The sequence below is a fragment of the Mus musculus genome, chromosome 16, assembly GCF_000001635.26.
Source record: "Mus musculus strain C57BL/6J chromosome 16, GRCm38.p6 C57BL/6J".
Lineage (NCBI taxonomy): Eukaryota > Metazoa > Chordata > Mammalia > Rodentia > Muridae > Mus > Mus musculus.
The window spans coordinates 57,265,283-57,287,466 of NC_000082.6; the positions used below are offsets into that span (position 1 = coordinate 57,265,283).

Consider the following 22,184-nt stretch of genomic DNA (forward strand, 5'->3'; position numbering starts at 1 on the left):
AGTTTGAAGAATCAGTCATTCCTGATGCTTTTTCTTTTACTCAAAAATTATTTTATCGTGTACACTAGAGAGTTTATGTCACTAGAGCAGAGGCTGTGGACAACTCACATTTCCAGTTGGGTGGGAGTACCTACCCACTTTAGTCCTGTAGTGGCCAACCAGTGAATTCTGCTTTCTGTCAGAGTCAGGTGCATTTAGCATTCTTATCGTCTCTGTTCTTCTCAAGATGCTTTCAGGCCGGAACTGCTTTCTTAGTCAAACGGTCGAGGTCCCCTGGGAGATCGGGGGCGGGGGTGGGGGGTGGGGGGGGGAAGGCCTTTGGACTTCAGGATTCTTAAGATTTTACTACCAGTCACAAGACAGACCCGTGCCACACCGTGAGAGTTCCTCAGGCTCACACCTATTTGGGAGGGAGTCAGACCAGTTTGTAAATCCATTTCTTCACTTTAGCCACATGGACGCTGTGGCCGTGGGGCAGTGCTGACTGGGACAGGCCCTTCCTGGGAGCGTGCATGTGACCCATGATAGCGGAGGTCTCACTCCTAATGCTTTTTATCTTGGGTAACATGAAAGAAACTTGCTTTTTTGGTGTATTTTAGTTTGGATACTCGGGAGGTGGCTAAGCACTGCTTGGTCTAAACAGAAGAAGTTGGTTGTGACTCAGTTCTGTTGCTCAGCTCAACAGTTGGTCTTTGGAAGTCTATAACGTCATCCAGCCAGCCACCAGCCTGAGCCTGACTGGATGGCTAAAAGGACTCAGTTTTGGCTCACTTGCTCTTGCCTTGAGAGCAGACCCCCAGGGAACTCACCCACTCTGAGGTACAAGGACTCCAAACTGATTCTTAACACTTGGTCTAGAGTTCAAAAACATTTCTCATCTTTATTCCAAGAACATTTTACTGTACATATATTTTTTTATTTGCTCCTCCTCCCCCCCCCCCCACACACACTCTGGGAACCTCGTCATTTATCCTTGTAGTTAGGATTATATTGGATTCCATCAATCCAGCACTCCTCCTTGAGGTGGCTCAGGAACTCTTCAAGCTTTGCCAGGGATCTTTGGGTCTATCACTCCATTGTCTGCTGCTGCCTTCTGCTCTTCTTCTCTTTAAATCTGGACACCACCTCTACAGGAAATTCAGTTTACTCCTTTTCAGCATCAAGTGAATCGTCAGGATGGCAAAAGAGGCCAACAGCGTCAGTGCCCCCGTCACTGTGTAAGTCAGCCCCAAGAAAAGGCCTCCTCCCCCGATCCATGTCAGAGTGGAAAGGACAATGGACTTTTCTCCTTGGAACATGGTTACTGGAAAGTCTAAGAAGATCTGTTAAGGACCTGGCTCAGTATTTGTCATTTATACCATAGCATATGCAAACACACTAAATTAAGTTATATAAAATTGATCTTTTTCACAGACAAAAGAAAACCAACCCAGGTGATTATTCTGTTTCATGTGTTTCCACGCAGTCAAATAAAACTCTATCTTGCTAGAATAAAATTAGTCATAACAAGGCTCTCTTCAACATAGCTGTAGTGTAGAGAGAAGATGTGGACACAAATAGATCTGGGTGACTTGTCAATAGCTGGCTAGTGAACAGATAATCTAATTCCCTTTGATGAGTCCAAGGTAGCACAAAGGATAGAGACAGCGTTCGTTCACAGCAAACCTGAGGCTTTATTCGTGAACCAGAAGACTCAGAAAAGGCCAAGTTCCTTAACTGGATAAGGCTTGAGTCCCTTCAACAGAGAAAATTCCTTCCGAGGAGTAAGAACAATAAATAAAGCCTCAGGATGAACACAGAAACATTTTTTGGTGAGAACTCTAAATCTAAAAGCAGGGTGCTTGTCATGGTTTTGAAAAGTCAGTGTCCTGTTGCCTGTGAGAAAGTGTTTGAAGTGGGCTTGCTATGTAGCATTGTAATGATATCATCTTCATGGGGCTTGTGGCCTGAGGGTTTTGAACATCTGGTGCCTTTTGTAAATGAAACTAATAAACAAACAAAGCCTTCTCATAGCAACACAGACGACAGAGGCATTTCCCAGCCAAGCCCTTAAAGGGCTTCCAATCTCTTGGCAATGAACTATTTAAAGGCACAAGGAACTATGTTAGGAACAAACCTCTCTCTCTCTCTCTCTCTCTCTCTCTCTCTCTCTCTCTCTCTCTCTCTCTCTCCCTTCATTATCACTTGGTCTTTTATCTTCCAGTGCTGCCTTACCTGTGTTCTCTCCTAGATCAGCTGAAAGAGTCCTATCCTCACCTCCAGACCCCCCCTTTTCCCTTCCAGTAGGAGAGAGTGATGCTGCAGGCCAGGTTTACTTCTTAAGCCATCACACAGGGGGAGTGCAAGCAGGGGGTGACACTCAGCATTGAAGCTGTGTACAATCAGCTTCCAATCAGCGGCCAAGTGTGGCTGTTAGCAGAATCATGGAGGAGACTTAGCATGTCCAGAGAGGAGAATAGAAACAGTGTATCGCTTTTAGGGTATGGCTTCCTTTCGTCATTCCCATCCCAGACTCATTACAGCCAAGGGAGAGGGCAGCATTGTTCAGTCTGTGCCATCTCTCCTCTACTTTACTGTTATGGTCGACACAGGTCTGTGGGGTCAGGAGATTCAACTTGAGAGACAGTCACCAGGCAACGTTCTATCCCTGTTTTAAAGCAACCACTGCAAGAGAAAGCAAAGGTGGATAGGACAGGGATGTCAGTCAGCAGGGATCCCACAGAGGAGCAGCTCTACTTTCCCATTGGAGAGTTCTACAAACCTGCTCTAGGAGAGAGAAGAAATGGAGGAGAGAGAGAAGAAATTTCACACTGTGGTTTTCTATCCCGGGACTAGGGAGAGAGTTTAGGGGAAGAACATTTGCTCAGTCCTGGGGGAAAAGAGAAACAGGAGTTTCTCATTCAACCTCACTGGGAGCTAGGGAGACTACACAAGTGAACAGTCCGTGTGGAGCAGCTCTGGCCTGCTGGGTGTCCTCTAGAACAATCTCAGCCAGTAACCCTGGCATGCTGTAAGAGGTGCGCGTGCTTAACTGGGTGGCTGATTCAAAGCTGAGTGTGAGCCTGCCTAAGAAATCTACCTGCTTTGGAGACATGAGCTCTGAAGACCACAGTTAATATAAATTACGTGTAAATTTATAACTTCTTAAAGATAAGGCTTAGTTACACTTTATAGTTAAATCTACGTTTTTTTTTTTTTAAATCAAGAGTCACATTTGTATTTTTGAATTTGAAGGGAAAAAAAATCACAATCTGTTATTCAAACATATGTCTCCTAACTTGGCCCATATGTCTGTTACTAAGACATCAACTCCCACTGGCTGGCTCTGATCCGAAGAGAGGAAGAGTACACATGTGGAGCGCACAGCTCACAGCATTCCTGGCAGGGCCTGAGCCAAGCTGTCCGTAGCCACACAGTGAAGTCTTCATCGAGCAAGCCATTGCTTGCTGGCTCGTCTGTATCTGGTTCATAGGTAGGGTTGGCCACGGACAGAAGCTTCACCCTTCCTGGGGTGGTAAGCGGGGGAGATGGGTTTCCTTCGCTCTAACACACTTCTGTCTAAAAGTTCTATCGTCTCTGTCAGTTTCTGCTATTCCAGTCTACCCTCCAAGTGTACTCTTACTATCCCCTCCCCTCTAATTTCTTAACTCCCTCATCTCATTCCACTCTATACGACAGTGCCTTACCCCAATGCTTTAGATGTCTAGGCTCTACCATTTATTGGTCTTTCTTGAGGACAAATTATTCCTCTATTTAACCATACCTGACAGTGCTACTGGCTGCTGGTCCTTAAAAAAACAAAACAAAACACCAAAAGACATATTAAGTATCTAATCCGGACACAGTTACATGATGATATTTGATAGTGGACCCTGTATTTGCCACTTCTGCACACTGTTTTGGCTGAAGGTATTTGAAAGTCATTAAGGACAAGGAGGACACACTCCCCTTCCACTCTCTCCTGAAAATGTAGCGGGAGATGACAAATGGCCTCAGACATGTGAAGACAGACTTTCAGTCAGGTGTGGGGATAAACATCTTTAATCTTAGCACTTGGGAGACAGAGGCAAGAGGTTAGGGCCAGCCTGGTCTACAGAGGGAGTTCTAGGACAGCCAGGGTTACATAGTGAGACTCTGTCACAAAAAAAAAAAAAGAAAGAAAAAAAAGAAGGAAGTAAGGAAGGAAGGAAGGAAGGAAGGAAAGAAAGAAAGAACGAAAGAAAGAAAGAAAAGGAAAGGAAAGAAAAGAAGGAAGGAAGAAAAAGGAAGGAAAAAAGAAAGGGAAGGAAGGAAAAAAGGAATTTAAACAAAGAAGTAAGGAAGAAATATTGTTGCCATCAGGAATCTGCACAAACAAATTTGGTCACACCAACCCTCAGGTGTTCTTCCACAATTGATAACTCCTTTTAAAACCAGTATGTAATGTACCCAGTCATCACTTCTTTGGGGCTCCTTTTCTTGGGAGGGTTCCAAAATACAGTAGTGTAATCTATCAAAATTTGCACCTTTTCCCCTGACACCTCAGTCCCAAGCCCCACCCCCAGCCCCCTGAATGGAAGGGGCGGTGCTTTCCCCTCGCGGGCATTCCTACAAGACAAGCTGTTTCACAGTGTTCCACCTATCTGCTGGGAGGACACACACAGAATAAAAGAATTCTACAACTAGTAGCCAGATTTTGCCTTCACTCGGAGGAAGGGGCGTGGCATAGGAGGATACTGTAGGAGATGCTCAAACTGTAGTTACCAGCAGGTAAGCCTTCAGCGAAGGCGTGCACGCGCTTCAGTCGGCGGTACAGTTTTTTGAAAGTGGGAAAGGCAGCCGTCCGCATCCACACAATGAAGTCCTCATTGAGAAAGCCATTGTTCCCTGGGTCATCTAGATCCAGTTCATAGATAGGTTTGGCCCAGTGCAGAGGCTTCGAACTTCCTGTGGCGGGCGGGGGATGAGGAATAGGACAGAGAAGAGTCAGTTCGCCCTTCAGTTTCCCCAACGAGAAAGAACTGCATTCCCAATGAAAGAGAAATAGAAATTTGACTTTAAAAACCAAGTGCGTATAGGAGTTTAACATGCAATCATTAATTATATTGGCTTTAAGCATTCTAAGGGACGAATAAGATAATTATGTAGGGCTAATGAGAGATGATATCAGGGTTTGTAGGATAGTTCAGTGGCCAGCATGAGTGCTGTCAAGACTGCAGACCTGAGTTCAATTCCTGAAACCCACAAAGTGGGAGAAGAGATCCTCGCTTCTGACTTTTCCCAGATGAATGTAGCACACTCATTCTTGCCCCATATACACACCCACACTCACCCCATGATAAATAAATGTAGAAGAAGGAAGGAAGGGAGGGAGGGAGGGAGGGAGGGAGGGAGGGAGGAAGGAAGGAAGGAAGGAAGGAAGGAAGGAAGGAAGGAAGGAAGGAAGGAAGGAAGGAAGGAAGGGAGGGGCCAGCACTGGAATCACAGGCCCTAGTAGAGGAAGCCAGGAGACACATCTATGTTGACTTTGCACCAACTCTTACAAGTCTGTTTTCTACAGAGAGCACGGTTGTCCCCGCTCTACAGAGCATTCTTGAGAACAGAATCTCCTCATCCATCCGCTAGCATTTACTCCCCAGTGCCTGGAACACAACAGGTATTCAATGAATGCTCCATGAAGGGACCAAAGAGGCTTTCTCAGTCTGCCAAAGTTGATAGAATCCATGCTGAATTGCAGATAGCTAACCAACAACAGCAACTTGTGAGAGGAACTTTTTTTTTTGTTGTTGTTGTTGCTACTATAAGGCTAGCTCCTCTACCCACAGGAAACCCAAAAAATAAACAAGAAGCCTCTTAGACTGCTGTGACGTCACATGCTTTTAATCCCAGCTCTTGGGAGGTAGAGACAGGTGACTCAGTGAATTCTCAGTCAGCCAAGACTACATAGTGATACTTTGCCTCAAAGACAACAACAACAAACAAAAGCTCAAAACTAAAACACCACTCTTTCTCAGCCGTGAATGTTGGCTTCTCACAGAAACCCCCAGACATGAGCTTACAATTTTTATAAGCTCATTTTATCGTTTTTTTGTTTTGTTTTGATAAAAGGTGTTTTTATAAACGGTGTTTATAAAAGCCACATTAAGTGCAGTATAGTACATTCATCTGCTGGAATACGTCTTTAGCCACACATATTTCCTTTGGAAATAATCCTGAGCTAGAGAATCTTCCTCTGAAAACATCTATTTTGTAACCTCCACCCCCCATTTTGGCCCTTCTCAAGATATCACTCATTCACTCTAGTTAAAAAACATGTGTTTGGGGCTCACATTACAGTCCCCAGCTACTTTCAAATTTGTCTTGTACCCATGACCCAAGACAGTAAATGTCAGGGATGACTGGTGCCAGATACAGCTTTGTTAGAAATTCAGGGTCCGATGCCTTCTTCCTGTGTGTCTGAAGAGAGTGACAGTGCACATAAAATAAACCAATCTTAAAACAACAACAACAACAACAAAGAAAGGTTGGTTTCAAGACCTCTCTATCACTTAATCCCACCACTTCTCATGTGTCTGGATGGTCTGCGACATCAGCTTTCTATTTTTCAAGTTAATTTGGGTCATTTGTTTTCTTCCATCCATGCATGCATCCATTCAATAACAATTTTGACCATTTACTATGTATCAAAGTTCAAGGATAATAAAACAAAAACTGCATAAGATCCTTGAAGAAACTTACAGACAGCTACGCAGAGTATAATGTGATAACTCTTTGAGTCAGGAACAAGGGACAGCAAGAAATAAGAGAAAGCCAAAGACTCTATATTACAGGCCTGAAGATATTGTGGTAAAACTAAACAATAGAATGTTGTCTCATTCCTTGAAGAACTAATGATTGACTTTAGATTCAGAGACTAGACGTGCTTGTCAGCACAGGACAGCCCCAGTTGATGGTTGGTGTGCAGGAGCCCAAGGCATTTAGAATTTATTCCAAGCAGTCTATATACATGCCTGTGAGTTCATTCTTTCAGCCTCTGGACATGGACTGGCCCTGAAGTTGGTGAGATGCACGTGTGCCGTGAATGGGGTGACTTCCTTAACTTGTGACTGATAAGCAGAGACCTTTTAGTCAAAACACAATGTAAGGTATCCCTGTGACCCCTGCCAGCTGCTCAGCACTCGAGCCATCCACTGCACAGTTTCTGACTTTGCCTGTCGGATGTGTGAAGCTGCCAGGCTGTAACTCAGAGGGGCTGGTGCTTAGGGCTTGGAGTCCAGGCAATTATAGGTCCAGGTCTGTGTTCATCTTGCCTATGTAGGAAATAGATGCTGAGCCGTCCTGCTGATGCATACGCGATCTCAACAGCTGCTTTGCAATATGCTCAAAATGGGTCACTAGGTATTATTTGGTACCAGACTTTTATTTGCTAGTAAGCCCCTTTAACTGTGAAGAGCTTGGATCATGATTGGTGTAAAATAAGTGCATTTTCTTCAGTTTATGGGAATGACATGGTCTGGCTGACGCCATTCCACATGGCAGCAACAGTGATGCTACCGACCGTGTGAAAACAGAAGATAGAAATGAGGAGAACATCTGAACTTATGAAAAGTCTGAGAGTGAGGACTTTGTCCAGACAGTGGTTTTAACTCCTACACAAGGTACATATCCTCCTGGGAGCATGCCTTCTTTGGGATCGAGTGGAGCTGGTTGTGCCGTGGCACACACCTTTAGTCCTAAGACTCAGCAGTCAGGGGTAGGGGGATCTCTGTGAGTCCAAGACCAGCCAGAGTGAGACTGTGAGACCTTGGTTCCAGAAAATAAGAAATAAATGCCTTCACTTTTATTTTTATTTATTTATTTATTTAGGTTTTTTTTTTATACTTTTTATTAGGTATTTTCCTCATTTACATTTCCGATGCTATCCCAAAAGTCCCCCATACCCACCCACCCACTCCTCTGCCCACCCACTCCTACTTTTTGGCCCTGGCGTTCCCCTGTACTGGGGCATATAAAGTTTGCAAGTCCAATGGGGCTCTCTTTCCAGTGATGGCTGATATGTGTGTGTACACTCATAAGCACCGCTGGTTGTCTTCCACCTTATCTTTTGAGGTAGGTTCTTTTCTGAACTTAGAGTACACCAATTGCCGAGACTGTCTGGCTAGTGGAGCTCCTGGTGACTGGGCCAACAACCAAAGAGTGCACATGGAGGGACCCATGGCTCCAGCCATCTATGTGGCAGAGGATAGCCTTGTAGGACATCAGTGGGAGGAGAGGCCCTTTAGCCTGAGGGTGTTTGATGTCCCAGGGTAGGGGAATGCCAGGGCAGGAAGATGGGAGTGGATGGTTAGGTGGATGGGGGAGCACCCTCATAGAAGCAGGGGGAGGGGGAGGGGATGGGGGTTTCTTGAGACCTGGAAAGGGGAAAACATTTGAAATGTAAATAAAAAAAATATCCAGTTTAAAAAAAAAAAACCCTGTTTGGCTAAGGGCTCCCGGAACCTACCTGTTTCCTCCTGTTCCCTGTCCCCAGCACATGGTCACATGTAGGCACTATCACACCTAGCTTTTATGCGGGTAGCTGGAATTTGAACCCCTGTTCTCAGGCTTGTACAGTAGGCACATTACCTACTGAGCTCTCTCCCTAGTCCCCGAGCTTTTACTTAAAATTGTTTTCATAGCCAAAGAAATGGTCTTAAAGTGTTGCCTCCATTAGCACAGGACAAACTGCAAACTGTTAAATGAAGCCAGTTTTAAGTGAATGTCTTCAGACCGGAAAACTCGGGCAATAATAAATCCCTGGGTTTAATTTCTCATAGAATCAAAGCAAAGCTCTTAGAAAGTCAATCATGAAGATAACGGTCTGTCATTTATTACAGATGTTACTGTAAACTCAGTTAAAAACTTGAGCGAAAAGTTTAAATGGTTTGCTTTTGTAGTGATAGAAGAAGTGTCCATTTGGTGGAGCAGAACCCCAGAGTGAATGAAGCTAATTCCCTCAGTAAACAGGAAAGCAACAGAGAGGAAATGTCCTTAAACAGGTATGGTACATACATAAATCACATGAATGCTACAAGACATTACATACTTCAGCGTGAATATCATCCATTAAACAGGATGTTCAGAAAACCTGACATTTTGAGGAATGTTTCTGCATACCAACAACTCATGTGTTGCACAATGATCCCGGACTTTTTTTTTTTTCTAATGAGCCCTTTAATTTCCAGTTGCATTTTGTGCAAATTAATTGAAAATTGAAAATCTTTTCTTAAAGTATGCGAAATAGGTAATGTAAGAAAGACACCTCGGGAAGACTTTGTGAACAACACTTATTGAAAACTAAATTTCCGAACGAGGAAACATTAGCATTTACTTATATGGCAGCAAAGGAATAATTGAGCACATTACATAATGATAGTTCAGTATAATCATGTCTTGGATTATTTTGGTTTCTATAAAGACTATTGGTACTTTTGATTAAAATTTTTTTGTGCCAGAAAAAAAGTGATATTGAGAAAGTCCAGGATTTATATGATAGCATCTAAACTTAATGAGAAATTAAAAAAAATAGGGGAAAACATCCTATGAAATAAAACATGCCCACAAAAATATTTGGGTTAAAATGCTAACATATGTGGCTGGAGAGATGGCTCAGAGGTTAAGAACACTCACTGGCTGCTCTTCCAGAGGTCCTGAGTTCAGTTCCCAGCAACCACATGGTGCCTCACAATCATCTGCAATGGGACCTCATGCCCTCTTCTGGTGTGTCTGAAGACAGCGACAGTGTACTCATACATAAAATAAATAAATCTTTAATTAAAAAAAATGCTAACATACTTCACTACAATGACAGACAACTGACATTTTCCTCCATTAAACCAAATTGGCTGTGATCATGGAGACAGCCTTTACTCAGAGTCAAAAGAGAAGACTCATTTAAAGGTCAAATCAATGTCAAATTGATTACCTACAGAATTCATCTTTTAAAGTTGCAAACAATTTTTTGAAACAATTAAAAATAATAAGGCCATAACACTGATTGCCAAAAAATCAATTTAGCATGTGAATGGATATTCAAAAAATTATTTTAAGTATTATCTTCAAATATTTTGATAATGACAAAGGAAATATTTTTTAAAATGTTTAATATGCATTTATATATGTAAAATTTTGGAAAACCAGCATTTTAAAAGTAGATTTAAAATTTTTAAGTAGACTTGTGTAGAGTTATTTTATAGGTCCATCAATACTATATCAATTTACTAATCAATAAATGAAAACTTCAAATAAGAAACATACTTTTTTTTTTAATTCTGAAATATGTATCCAGTTGAAGACAGGCATGGTGGTGAAGACAGGCCTTTAATGCAAGGACTCTGAAGTCAGAGGCAGATGGATCTCTGAGTTTGAGGCCAGCTTGGTCTACACAGTGAGTTCCAGGACAGCAAAAGCTACACAGAGAAACCTTGCCTTGAAAAAAACAAACAAAGCATCAGACAAAAAAAGAAATGTATCCAGTTGCATAATAAATTACAGCTTAAACCCAAACTTTCTAAACCACTTACTTTTTCCTTAACAGTTAATTGGAACAAAGCACAGAACCAATTATTTTTAGTTTCGAATAGGGAGACAATGGTGGTGCCCAAGATGGGGAAAGTTAGAACAACAGGAGTCAAAGAAAAAAAGGTGCCTCAGGGCATACCCCACCCCTGGACCAATTATAAAAACATACAGGAACTGGGTAGCCTGGTCTACACAGTGAGTTCAGGACAGCTATGCAGAGATACCCTGTATCATGAAAACACACACAGAGTGAGAGGTGGGGGTGGGGGTGGGAGTGGTGCGACATCTTTCTGGATCATACCTGCAAATGTACTGGTGAAGTTACTGGATCTTGGATTCCGAAATTTGACATACTTATCTGTCCACCATGTAAGCCCACTCTTTAGCATTGGGACTTCTATCTGTGTAGATGAATTCAGGTTGTATGAAAGAGTTATGGTATCTGAAATAAATTTAAAATCACGGTGGACATGTTAGGTAGTCATTTTGCCACCTTTCAAAATGACCCAGACCCAGATGAAAAACAAATTAGGGTGGTTTTTGTTTTTTGTTGTTTTTATCTAGACACTCAACACGCCTACAGGCCATACATGCTGATTCATGAGATCATTTTTTCCTTTACCAACACTGGGCAAATTATTGAAAAATATTCTTTGGCTCCATTTAACTCATGTTCCCTGATTATTCCTTCAGATTGCTGGCGAGGGAGAAGTTATTTACAAACGAAATGCCAGACATCAATGTTCTGGCTTATCCTGGATGAAATATTTGGCACTAAGCAAGTAAATTAAACCAGCTACTCCACTTCCCGGGTAACATCCCAGATGTGGAGGGGGGGTGGGGTTACATAGCTATGAAGGAGATAGGTAAAAGTCACCTACCATTGAATATGCTGTTGGCAATTGCACCACAAGGAATGATGGGAGTGTCATTGTGGGACACTTGGAACGGATCACAGTTCGTAGTATCCTGTATGCAAGATGATGCATCAATTAGAAGTGTTTTTTTTTTTGGCAAACTCAGACTATTGAAAGAGAGGCTACTGGCAAGGTGCATCAACCGTCACTAGTGGATGGGCTGCTCTCTGCTCCTCAGGCTTTCTGGCTCACTTAGACCACGGAATGCTCATTCTTTGGAGATAGGTGTGCTTGTGGGTGTCTAGAGATGTTGTCTCCTTGTTAACAGTACAGAGAATGTCAAAAGTATTTGCAGGAAGGATTTTTACCTTGCTATGCTGAGTATCACATTAGGTCTCTATGGAAACAGGTTTTAAAACCTTCCTGTTAAAGCGTACCATACTCAGAGGGCCCCTTGGCTCAGGTTCCAGAGCCAGGTTACTTCACTGGGAAGTGCTTCGCTAAACATGTTTGGGTTATCACTTCCATAGACCGTCAAGAGAAGAGTCTCGCTAACATATGTGAACTGCTGACAATAAAAACTTAGGTCCACGAAGATATCCAGTTCAACAAAGGCTTTTATTCAGGAAATTCTCCTTTAAGTAGGATAGATCAAGGGCTTCAGTTATAGAAAGGACAGACAAACATGATTAGCAAGTGAGCCAAATAGAGACCAAGGTCTCTTAAAATTCATGAAAGGCTAATTACTCAGTTGCCTGGTTTAAAGAGGGACAGTGCGTGCTCTCTCTCTCTCTCCTGGTAATATTTACCCAAAACACTCAGCCCCTTCACCTTAAGTAAGAATGAAGCAAACGTTTCTATCTTTAAAAACTTAGATGCTGAGGCCCACCCCATGCCTGTCTTTTAGATGGAAATAACCACCTGGCTTAAAACAAAAGAAGAGAGCATTACACCAAATGGAATTGAGGCTTACCCAAATATCCTTACCCACCAATTGGCTATTGCTTCTTGATAAGATATATTGATAGAGATTCTGATAGAAACCATACAGTTTGTAGTACATATAAACATCACCCTGCAGAGAAGAAGGAAAAAAAAAGAAGCAATTACTATGAATTAACTGGAACATTAGTAAACATTAATACCCCATTAAAATAGACAACAGTACACAAAACACTGATGGGAACTGAATGCTTCTTTTTGAAAGTAGAAACTAGAACCTCCAAAAGAAAATCAATCAATCAATCAATCAATCAATCAATCAAACAAACAAACCAAAACCAAAACAAGACAGCATCTCTCTGAGTAGCCCTGGCTGATGTGGGACCAGGCTGGCCTTGGATTTATAGGGATCTGCCTGCCTCTACCTCTGGAGTGCTGGGATTAAAGGCAAGCACCACTATGCTCAGCTTAAGGCTGTGTGGTTTCAATACATTCAATTCAGGTTTACAAATACCGTCTCTTTTTGGTAGCCCCAGGAAAAATGCTTTGCACAGCGTATTCTAAAGTTTAAAAAAAAATACTATTCACAAGATTTCAATACCTAGATATTTTTCCTTGATGAAACTCAAGTTTCCCTTTGGGTGTCCCTGGTCAATCTAAAACAGTCAGAACATCAGCAGCACTGGTATAAACTTTCCCAGCTGCCTCTTCGGTGTGGTAACTCCAGGTGCAGAAGTAGTTCTTAACCTGTGGCTCACCGTCCCCTTCAAGGGTCAGTCCTTTCATAGGGAGTTGCCTAAGACCATCAAAAAACTCAGATATTTATGCTATGATTCATAAAAGTTGCAAGATTACAGTTCTGAAGTAGCAAGGGAAATAATTTTGTGGCTGGAGGTCACCACAGCATGAGAAACTGTATTAAAGGGTCACAGCATTAGGAAGCTGGAGACTTGTGTGGCTGATGTGATTTGAGACATCAAAGTCCAACAACATCCCAGGGATTTTCCCAGTAAGAGTGGGGTGTATGTGTAGCTCGACTAAGAGGGAGCTGCTGCCCATCCATTATTTGTTAATGAATGCTCTTAGTGGTCCAGCAGTCAACAGCTGTCAACAATGTTCCAGTGAAGAACAGGCTGTGTATTAAGGTGTTGCTGGAGACCGTGCTGTCCTGCAGTATATTTATACTATGACATAGTAGGATGGGGACCTCTTGTCTGTGGTGATGTGTTAAAACCTGTGAGGAATCTAGTCTCATTGTACTAAATGGTAGTCTAGGAGCAATAGGGTAGATAGCATTATTGTAGATAGCTTATTTTGGGACAGATGGAGTCTGGTGTGTTGAGTGCTTTAGTAGTGACTTGGTTTTAGTTGAACAACCTCCCTAGGAGGATTGTATGGGGTGTGGTTCTGAGTTTGTGGGACAGTTGTCATGGAGTGACCAGAAGGAGGTGCTGGCTGGCTGGCTGGCTGGGCTGGCTGTGGGTGTGTGTATACCGCTGATTGGATAATGGACCTGTGCTTATCTTTGTATTCTGCCAAAGCTGCAGGCGGTGGTTTGATGGTGAATTCTATCTTTCATTAGGTGATGTAACTTGAAACTGGAGTCACCGAGCATGCGCAGGTTAGTATGCTCGCTAGGCACATGGACGCTCCTGCGCTCAGGCTGGAGTAAAGTATGTCAATAGCTTAGCCACAAGTTCTGTGCTTTCCCCAAAGATACAGACAAATGGGAAGTCATACTGCGTTTTATCTTTGAGTTTTTTTTTTCCTTTTTTCCTTCAAATATTTAACTATTCTGAACCTTCAAGACGGAAAGAGGAATTTAGAAGTTAGGAGGGGGGCTGGTGAGATGGCTCAGTGGGTAAGAGCACCCGACTGCTCTTCTGAAGGTCCAGAGTTCAAATCCCAGCAACCACATGGTGGCTCACAACCATCCGTAACGAGATCTGACTCCCTCTTCTGGAGTGTCTGAAGACAGCTACAGTGTACTTACATATAATCAATAAATAAATCTTAAAAAAAAAAAAAAGAAGTTAGGAGGGATGCAAGGGTAGGAGGAGCTGGGTAAAGACTACAGCGAGGAAGGTCAGCAGGCTGACAGGAAGGCTTATGGCATGCCATATCTCACAGGACTCTCCTCTCCTGGAGAGAGCCTACCTTAGTAACTCTCATGTATCAGTCCCTGGTTCACAAGGCTCCCTGGAACCCTGGCCTTTGTGCAGAATGACTTCAGATCACAGAGCTAGGGTTACCCTTCAGCTTTGATCCCAGCAATAAAAGCTGAGAAGGGATATTTTTTTTAATGCCTCCATGGTCTTATCTAGCAGTCAAGACTTAAATGAGAACTGTATTTTATTCTGCTTCCGAAAGATATTTCAAGAGGTGTATCCTGTGCTCTGCCTTCTGAACTTTTTCTCCTCTTCCTCAGTGCCCTTCCACCTCCACCATTCCCACCCTGCCACCCTGCCACATACCCGGCCCCTTCCTTTCTTTCGGAATGTCCCTGAAGGAACCCAGGTATAGGCTGATTTTCTCTCCGTGTCTCCACTGAGCCCCCTACCTTAGGGCTACTTACAACTCACTCAGCTTGTCCCAAACCCAAGCCATTATCATTTCCTGAAAACCGACATAGTTCTCCCCTCGCCCCCTCGTTCTTAAAGGTCAGAGTGGACAGCTCTCCTTGCCAGGAGTTTCAGGAAGTTTCTCCACTGGTTCTTCCTAGGACATATTAACACGGGAGTTTAACTAACGCAACAGCAGGGACTTCCCTTTATGTTTCTTGGCATTCCTCCCACTGCCAGAGAGCCAGGCTGAGATCCTCTTTGGGACTGAACACGAACGACTACGCTGTTACGATGACATGGGGCTGCTGAATCCAACTGCCTGGTGAGTGACACCAACTTAATGTGTGACTTTGCCCAACTCGCAAAGCTTCTTAGTCCAGTAACGTTTTCCCCTAACTGGAGGTGTTATGGCGGAACAAATTCTACAGCCCTGCCCACGCAGATATTTATGGTAGACCCCTGCGGGAAGCGGGGACGGCCACATGGGCCAAGATGGCGCTCTGGCCCATTGCCAGGCCCCGTGAACCCCCGCCTTGCCGGAACATGCGCAGTGAAACTCTGTATGCATATTCCTCATGATCCGGATCTGTCAGCCTATCTGTGACCGACCTGAGTTGGTGCCTGGAGCGTGTGTGATTCTGATTGGATGAGGTGGGGTGGCATGAGATGAGTTCAGTCACACAAGTGCTTGTTGCAAGAGGAGAAGGGGGAAGAAGCTGCTGGGGAGAGAGCTGTAAGTGAAAAAGCTCCAAGTAAAGAAGGTGCTGTGTAAACCCAACTTGGTGTCTGTGTCGTTCTTGTCTCTGTGGGTTGAAGACAGTGGCAGAACCGAGTGGCCGATCTTACAAGTTATGTTGGAAAGTTAAGAATCTTAAAGTTTAGAAACAGAAAGAAAAAAAAAAAAAAGCAAGAACAAGGGCATGCTGAGGGTGTATAGCATCATGCGTTCGAGACTCGCCCTTTCGACCTCTCTATTTCTTGTCCCTTTCAGGTTTTGGAAAGGATTTGATGGAAAATGCAAACCCAGCATGGAGCGGTACGATGAAGTACAAGACCATGAAGTTGATTGAACTCACCTCCATTTTCTCCGGAAGGTAAAAAGGAAGAGAACAGTTGCATGCTTTGTCAAAATTAGAACTATTTTCCCGGAGCTGAGCGCAATTCGCACACGTCTTTGTGTAATTTATCTGTCAGAATCGAAAAACAATAGTTCACATAAAGGTCATATGAGTCCACATCTTAAAATTCAATGCCCAAGCTTCCCCCCTCCTCCCCCCCTTTTTGAGATGGAGCCTGCGACAGGGCTAGAGGGCAGTCTGATGCGTGGGCGAGCTTTTCTGGGGTACTTGGGAGGAAGCCTTCTCACAGTCTCTCATTTGAAGTCGCCTGAAGGCATTTTTCACTGGCCGGGAACTCCATGTGTCTGTGGCATGCTTATGTGATCTGCTGGGGTGACGCAGCTGCCCTTCTTAGTCATAGGAGCGGCTACTAGGAAGGTATTAGTCAAGGGTTTGTGAACACTATGCCCACAGCCCGAGTCTAATCACCTTCACAGGGAACTCATTCTCTATTTTCCATTTTATTGTATGGAAAATATTCATATTATTTTACATGTCCTCTGAAAGAAGTTACTAAAAGCGACCAAACGGGATAGCAAATATTTCCAGACTATATTACTGATGTATGTGGAATAGTTCTCAGCCCGAGAACGTGTTGTATTCTGCTTTTTCAAAGTTAAGTTCTCTGAGAAATTGTGTAATGAATTATTTTAAAAAGAGTCACATGTCCCAAGTGGGTGACTCCTGTGTGCTCTGGCAAAGCAGCCAGCAGTCAGTTCTGGGAGGATGCAGCCAGAAGATAGTGTGGGAGTTGTGGGGGGGAGCTCAGAGAAAAGGGCCCAGGGGCTGCACCCTCTCCAGCCCTGTGGGCAGATTCCCTGCCCATGAAGAAGAGTAATGAGAGGATTCTGGGAGCATGGAAGTGCAGAAGAGCAAGGGTGTGGCTTTCTCGTTGGTCAGGTGCCGATAGTATGAAGGATTCTTTTGAAGAGAAAACTAATGGGAAAGAGAAGAAATATTGAACTGTGCAAAGGCCCTGAAGGAGCTGAAGTGTAAATTCACTAATGTGCTACAGGGCTTTAAGTCCATTCTGTATACAGGTGACATGGCTTGAATGGCTACTTTGATAATATTTATGCCTTTTCTGGCTGTAGACGATACTTTAATTTATAAAGAACATTGAGGAACAGGACAGTATGCCAGCCAAGAGCCAGCACAGAGAGCAAGCACACTGAGCTGAGCCAAGGGACCTAAGGCTCCAAGGTGGCCCAAACTCTTGTTGGATTGGAGTATTATATTTGATCTCCAATGCCTACATTTTGATCACCAGTACATTTCACGTGACAGTTTGTCTACAAGTGATGTCACACAGGAGTGCACTTTATCTCATAGATTCCATTTTGAGTTATGGAAACAGAATTAGAACAGATGTTTCATGATCATACAGCTTTGATTAGATGGTATCTCTGTTGCTTTCTACCTCTAAGAACAGGTGAGAAGTGCATATCCCTCATATACTGTGACTGTAATGACAGTATGTGCAACTCGGTGTTCAGCTGAACTTGTAAATCTATAGATAAAAAAACACAACAAAGAATGAAATCTGCTATTATAGAATCTGAGAGGCGGGTGACATTTGTACTTAAAGTGACTTGTAAAGAACAATTCCTTGTGCTCCAAGGCTAAATGAGAAAAGGGAAGGCCAACTTTGAACTCTTTTCTCCTAGGCAAGAGCTTGAACATCCTGGCTTGCGGTGTTCAGTTTATCTTTATTACTTGGTGAAATTAAAAACAAAAACAAAAACAAAACTTCTCTGTGTAAATGGAGATTTACCCTCTAGCCATTGCTGGTTCCCTAATAAGGTATTAGAAGCAACCCTGTCTGAAACACACAAAACAAACTATCAAACAGACTTACTGAAAAATACCCTACAATGTCATGGGATAAAAGCATTTTGTTAATAGTCATTTGAAGACTGGCCTTAGTCAACAGTCAGTAATGGATGGGGTCACTGTCTCGTGCCCAAGGTGACATAATTCAGCAATGACTGCTTCTTAGTGAAGACTACCCCCTTCCCTGCACACTTGCCAAGTCTTCCTTCCAGAGGAAAAAAGATAGGAAAAAAAAACTGATGGAGAGGCAAACAAAATGTAGATCAACCTCACTTGTAAACACACGGCTTTCTTAATCACTCATCTCTGTCAGCTTAGACAAGTTTCATGGATTAGAATGGAATTCCCCATGTAGAACAAGCTGGCCTCGGAAAACCAACTGTCTCTGCCTCCCAAGTTCCAGGATTAAGGGTTTGTGCCACTATAGTTGGATGAAAATGAGATTTTATATACCACCACGGGGATGTAAATTATGGAAAACCACTATAGAAAACAGTGTAGGGATCCTTCAAACAGGTGGGTATGTCATAAGATCTGGCCATCTCACCAAGTATAGAGCTGAAGGAAATGAAATCAGCACATCAAAGAGGTACCCATATTTTTTTCTGTCCTATTCATAATGTTATGGAATCAATTTCATTGTCCATTGACAGATGAATAAACAGAACGTTATTTGGTCATAAAGGCAAAAATCTTGTCATTTGCAGCAAGATGAATGCATACAGAGAATATTAGGATAACAGATATTGCATGGTCTCACTTATATATATAAGATTTACTCAGTTCATCTGCAGGCAGAATAGTTCATTAGCCAGAGGCCAAGAAGGGCAGTGGCAGGAGTGTAGCTGGATGAGGCAAACAGAATGCAGAAAGAACAATCCTTGTAAGGTGTCTGCCCCGCCCGGGAGGGCTTTGCCGGAGCACCTGGGGGAGCCATCTTGGTTCCCAGATCCCTCAGAGACTAGTCTGCATGGGTGAGAATGTGAACTACAGAAGCTACACAGCTTCTGGGACAGGCAGAAGCAATACCGCTTCTGGGGCAGACCCCGTTTCGGGCTCCAGACATCAGGGCACCTTCCCTGCCAGAGGAGAGGTGTCCGCCCCACCTGAGAGGTCTCTGCCTGAGCACCTGGGGGAGTCATCTCTGGTCCTGGATCTCTCAGAGACTAGTCTGTGCAGGTGAGAGTGAGGACTGCAGAAGCTACACAGCTTCTGGGACAGGCCCTGTTTCGGGCCTTCATCTTTGGCCAGGAGGCAGGTCCGAACACCAAATATCTGTGCACCTTCCCTGCAAGAGGAGAGCTTGTCTCAGAGAGTACTCTGAACACTGAAAGTCAGGAGAGAGCTAACCTCGCAGGTCTGCTGACAGAGGCTAACAGAATCACGGGAGGAACAAGCTCCAACCAGAGACAACTATAACAACTAACTCCAGAGATTACCAGATGGTGAAAGGCAAATGTAAGAATCTCACTAACAGAAACCAAGACTACTCATCATCATCAGAACACAGCACCCCCACCTCAGCCAGTCCTGGATACCCCAACACACCCAAAAAGCTAGACTTGGATTTAAAAGCATATCTTATGGTGATGGTAGAGGATATCAAGAAGGACTTTAATAACTCACTTAAAGAAATACAGGAGAACACTGCTAAAGAGGTAGAAGTCCTTAAAGAAAAACAGGAAAACACAACCAAACAGCTGATGGAAATAAACAAAACCATACAAGACCTAAAAAGGGAAGTAGAAACAATAAAGAAAACCCAAAGTGAGACAACGCTGGAGAAAGAAACCCTACGAAAGAAATCTGGAACCAGAGATGCAAGCATCAGCAACAGAATACAACAGATGGAAGAGAGAATCTCAGGTGCAGATGATTCCATAGAGATAATGGGCACAACAAAAAAAAAAATGCAAAATGTAAAAAGATCCTAACTCAAAATGTCCAGGAAATCTAGGACACAATGAGAAGACCAAACCTAAGGATAATAGGAGTAGATGAGAATGAAGATTTTCAACTTAAAGGGGCAGCAAATATCTTCAACAAAATTATAGAAGAAAACTTTCCAAACCTAAAGAAAGAGATGCCCATGAACATACAAGAAGCCTACAGAACTCCAAATAGACTGGACCAGAAAAGAAATTCCTCCCGACACATAATAATCAGAACAACAAATGCACTAAGTAAAGATAGAATATTAAAAGCAGTAAGGGAAAAAGGTCAAATAACATATAAAGGCAGGCCTATTAGAATTACATCAGACTTCTCACCAGAGACTATGAAAGCCAGAAGATCCTGGACACTAAGAGAACACAAATGCCAGCCCAGGCCACTATACCCAGCCAAACTCTCAATTACCATAGATGGAGAAACCAAAGTATTTCACGACAAAACCAAAGTCACACATTATCTTTCCATGAATCTAGCCCTTCAAAGGATAATAGCAGAAAAAAACCAATACAAGGACGGAAACCACGCCCTAGAAAAAGCAAGAAAGTAATCCTTCAACAAACCTAAAAGAAGACAGCCACAAGAACAGAATGCCAACTCTAACAACAAAAATAATAGGAAGCAACAATTGCTTTTCCTTAATATCTCTTAATATTAATGGATTCAACTCCCCAATAAAAAGACATAGACTAACAGACTGGCTACACAAACAGGACCCAACATTTTGCTGCTTACAGGAAACATATCTCAGGGAAAAAGACAGAAACTACCTCAGAGTAAAAGGCTGGAAAACAATTTTCGAAGCAAACGGGCTGAAGAAACAAGCTGGAGTAGCCATTCTATTATCAAATAAAATTGACTTCCAACCCAATGTTATCAAAAAAGATAAGGAAGGACAATTCATACTCATCAAAGGTAAACTCTTCAAAGATGAACACTCAATCCTGAATATCTATGCTCCAAATGCAAGGGCAGCCACATTCATTAAAGAAACTTTAGTAAAGCTCAAAGCACACATTGCACCTCACACAATAATAGTGGGAGACTTCAACACCCCACTTTCATCAATGGACAGATCATGGAAAGAGAAACTAAACAGAGACAGTGAAACTAACAGAAGTTATGAAACAAATGGACTTAACAGATATCTACAGAACATTTTATCCTAAAACAAAAGGATATACCTTTCTCAGCACCTCATGGTACCTTCTCCAAAATTGACCATATAATTGGTCACAAAACAAGCCTCAACAGATTCAAAAATATTGAAATTGCCCCATGCATCCTATCAGATCACCATGCACTAAGGCTGATCTTCAAAAACAAAATAAATAATAGAAAGCCAACATTCACATGGAAACTGAACAACACTCTTCTCAATGATACCTTGGTCAAGGAAGGAATAAAGAAAGAAATTAAGGACTTCTTAGAGTTCAATGAAAATGAAGCCACTTCATACCCAAACTTATGGGACACAATGAAAACATTTCTAAGAGGAAAACTCGTAGCTCTGAGTGCCTTCAAAAAGAAACTAGAGACAGCACACACTAGCAGCTTGACAACACACCTAAAAGCTCTAGAACAAAAGGAAGCAAATTCACCCAAGAGGAGTAGAAGGCAGGAAATAATCAAACTCAGGGGTGAAATCAACCAAGTAGAAACAAGAAGAACTATTCAAAGAATCAATGAGGAGCTGGTTCTTTGAGAAAATCAACAAGATAGATAAACCCTTAGCCAGATTCACTAGAGGGCACAGGGATAGTATCCTAATTAACAAAATCAGAAATGAAAAGGGAGACATAACAACAGATCCTGAAGAAATCTAAAACACCATCAGATCCTTCTACAAAAGACTATACTCAACAAAACTGGAAAACCTGGATGAAATGGACAAATTTCTAGACAGATACCTGGTAGCAAAGTTAAAGCCCAGGACCAGATGGGTTTAGTGCAGAGTTCTATCAGACCTTCAAAGAAGATCTAATTCCAGTTTTTCTCAAACTATTCCACAAAATAGAAACAGAAGGTACTCTACCCAATTCATTCTATGAAGCCACAATTACTCTGATACCTAAACCACAGAAAGACCCAACAAAGATAGAGAACTTCAGACCAATTTCCCTTATGAATATCGATGCAAAAATACTCAATAAAATTCTTGCTAACTGAATCCAAGAACACATCAAAACAATCATCCATGTTGACCAAGTAGGTTTCACTCCAGGGATGCAGGGATGGTTTAATATACAGAAATTCATCAACATAATCCACTATATAAACAAATTCAAAGACAAAAACCACAAGATCATCTCCTTAGATGCTGAGAAAGCATTTGACAAAATCCAACACCCATTCATGATAAAAGTCTTGGAAAGATCAGG

The 22,184-nt window shown here is 42.7% G+C and overlaps 1 protein-coding gene and 1 long non-coding RNA gene across 8 annotated transcripts in view; one reads left to right on the plus strand and one right to left on the minus strand.

Moving 5' to 3' along the window:
• Nucleotides 1-856: 856 nt before the first annotated feature.
• The window catches only part of Tmem30c (transmembrane protein 30C), a 35,766-nt gene continuing 14,438 nt past the window's right edge, over nucleotides 857-22,184 (minus strand). For 5 of the 7 annotated variants that reach the window (XM_030249283.1, XM_017317133.1, XM_011246014.3 and 2 more), the window contains 6 exons: nucleotides 15,979-16,089; nucleotides 12,370-12,471; nucleotides 11,421-11,508; nucleotides 10,841-10,981; nucleotides 4,717-4,926; nucleotides 1,108-1,312 (listed from right to left, as the gene is read on the minus strand). In XM_030249283.1, coding sequence (XP_030105143.1) covers nucleotides 1,128-1,312; nucleotides 4,717-4,926; nucleotides 10,841-10,981; nucleotides 11,421-11,508; nucleotides 12,370-12,471; nucleotides 15,979-16,089 — 837 coding nt within the window. In that variant the 3' untranslated portion in view covers nucleotides 1,108-1,127. Of the gene's footprint in view, nucleotides 1,313-4,716; nucleotides 4,927-10,840; nucleotides 10,982-11,420; nucleotides 11,509-12,369; nucleotides 12,472-15,978; nucleotides 16,090-22,184 lie in introns of all 7 variants that reach the window. The other 2 variants (NM_027651.1, XM_017317134.1) reach the window with 2 other exon arrangements.
• Nucleotides 13,926-22,184, plus strand: part of Gm26800 — a 32,041-nt gene continuing 23,782 nt past the window's right edge. Inside the window, exons 1-3 of the long non-coding RNA XR_003951895.1 lie at nucleotides 13,926-13,959; nucleotides 15,061-15,224; nucleotides 15,894-15,996. This is a non-coding gene — a long non-coding RNA (predicted gene, 26800). The remainder of the gene's footprint in view (nucleotides 13,960-15,060; nucleotides 15,225-15,893; nucleotides 15,997-22,184) is intronic.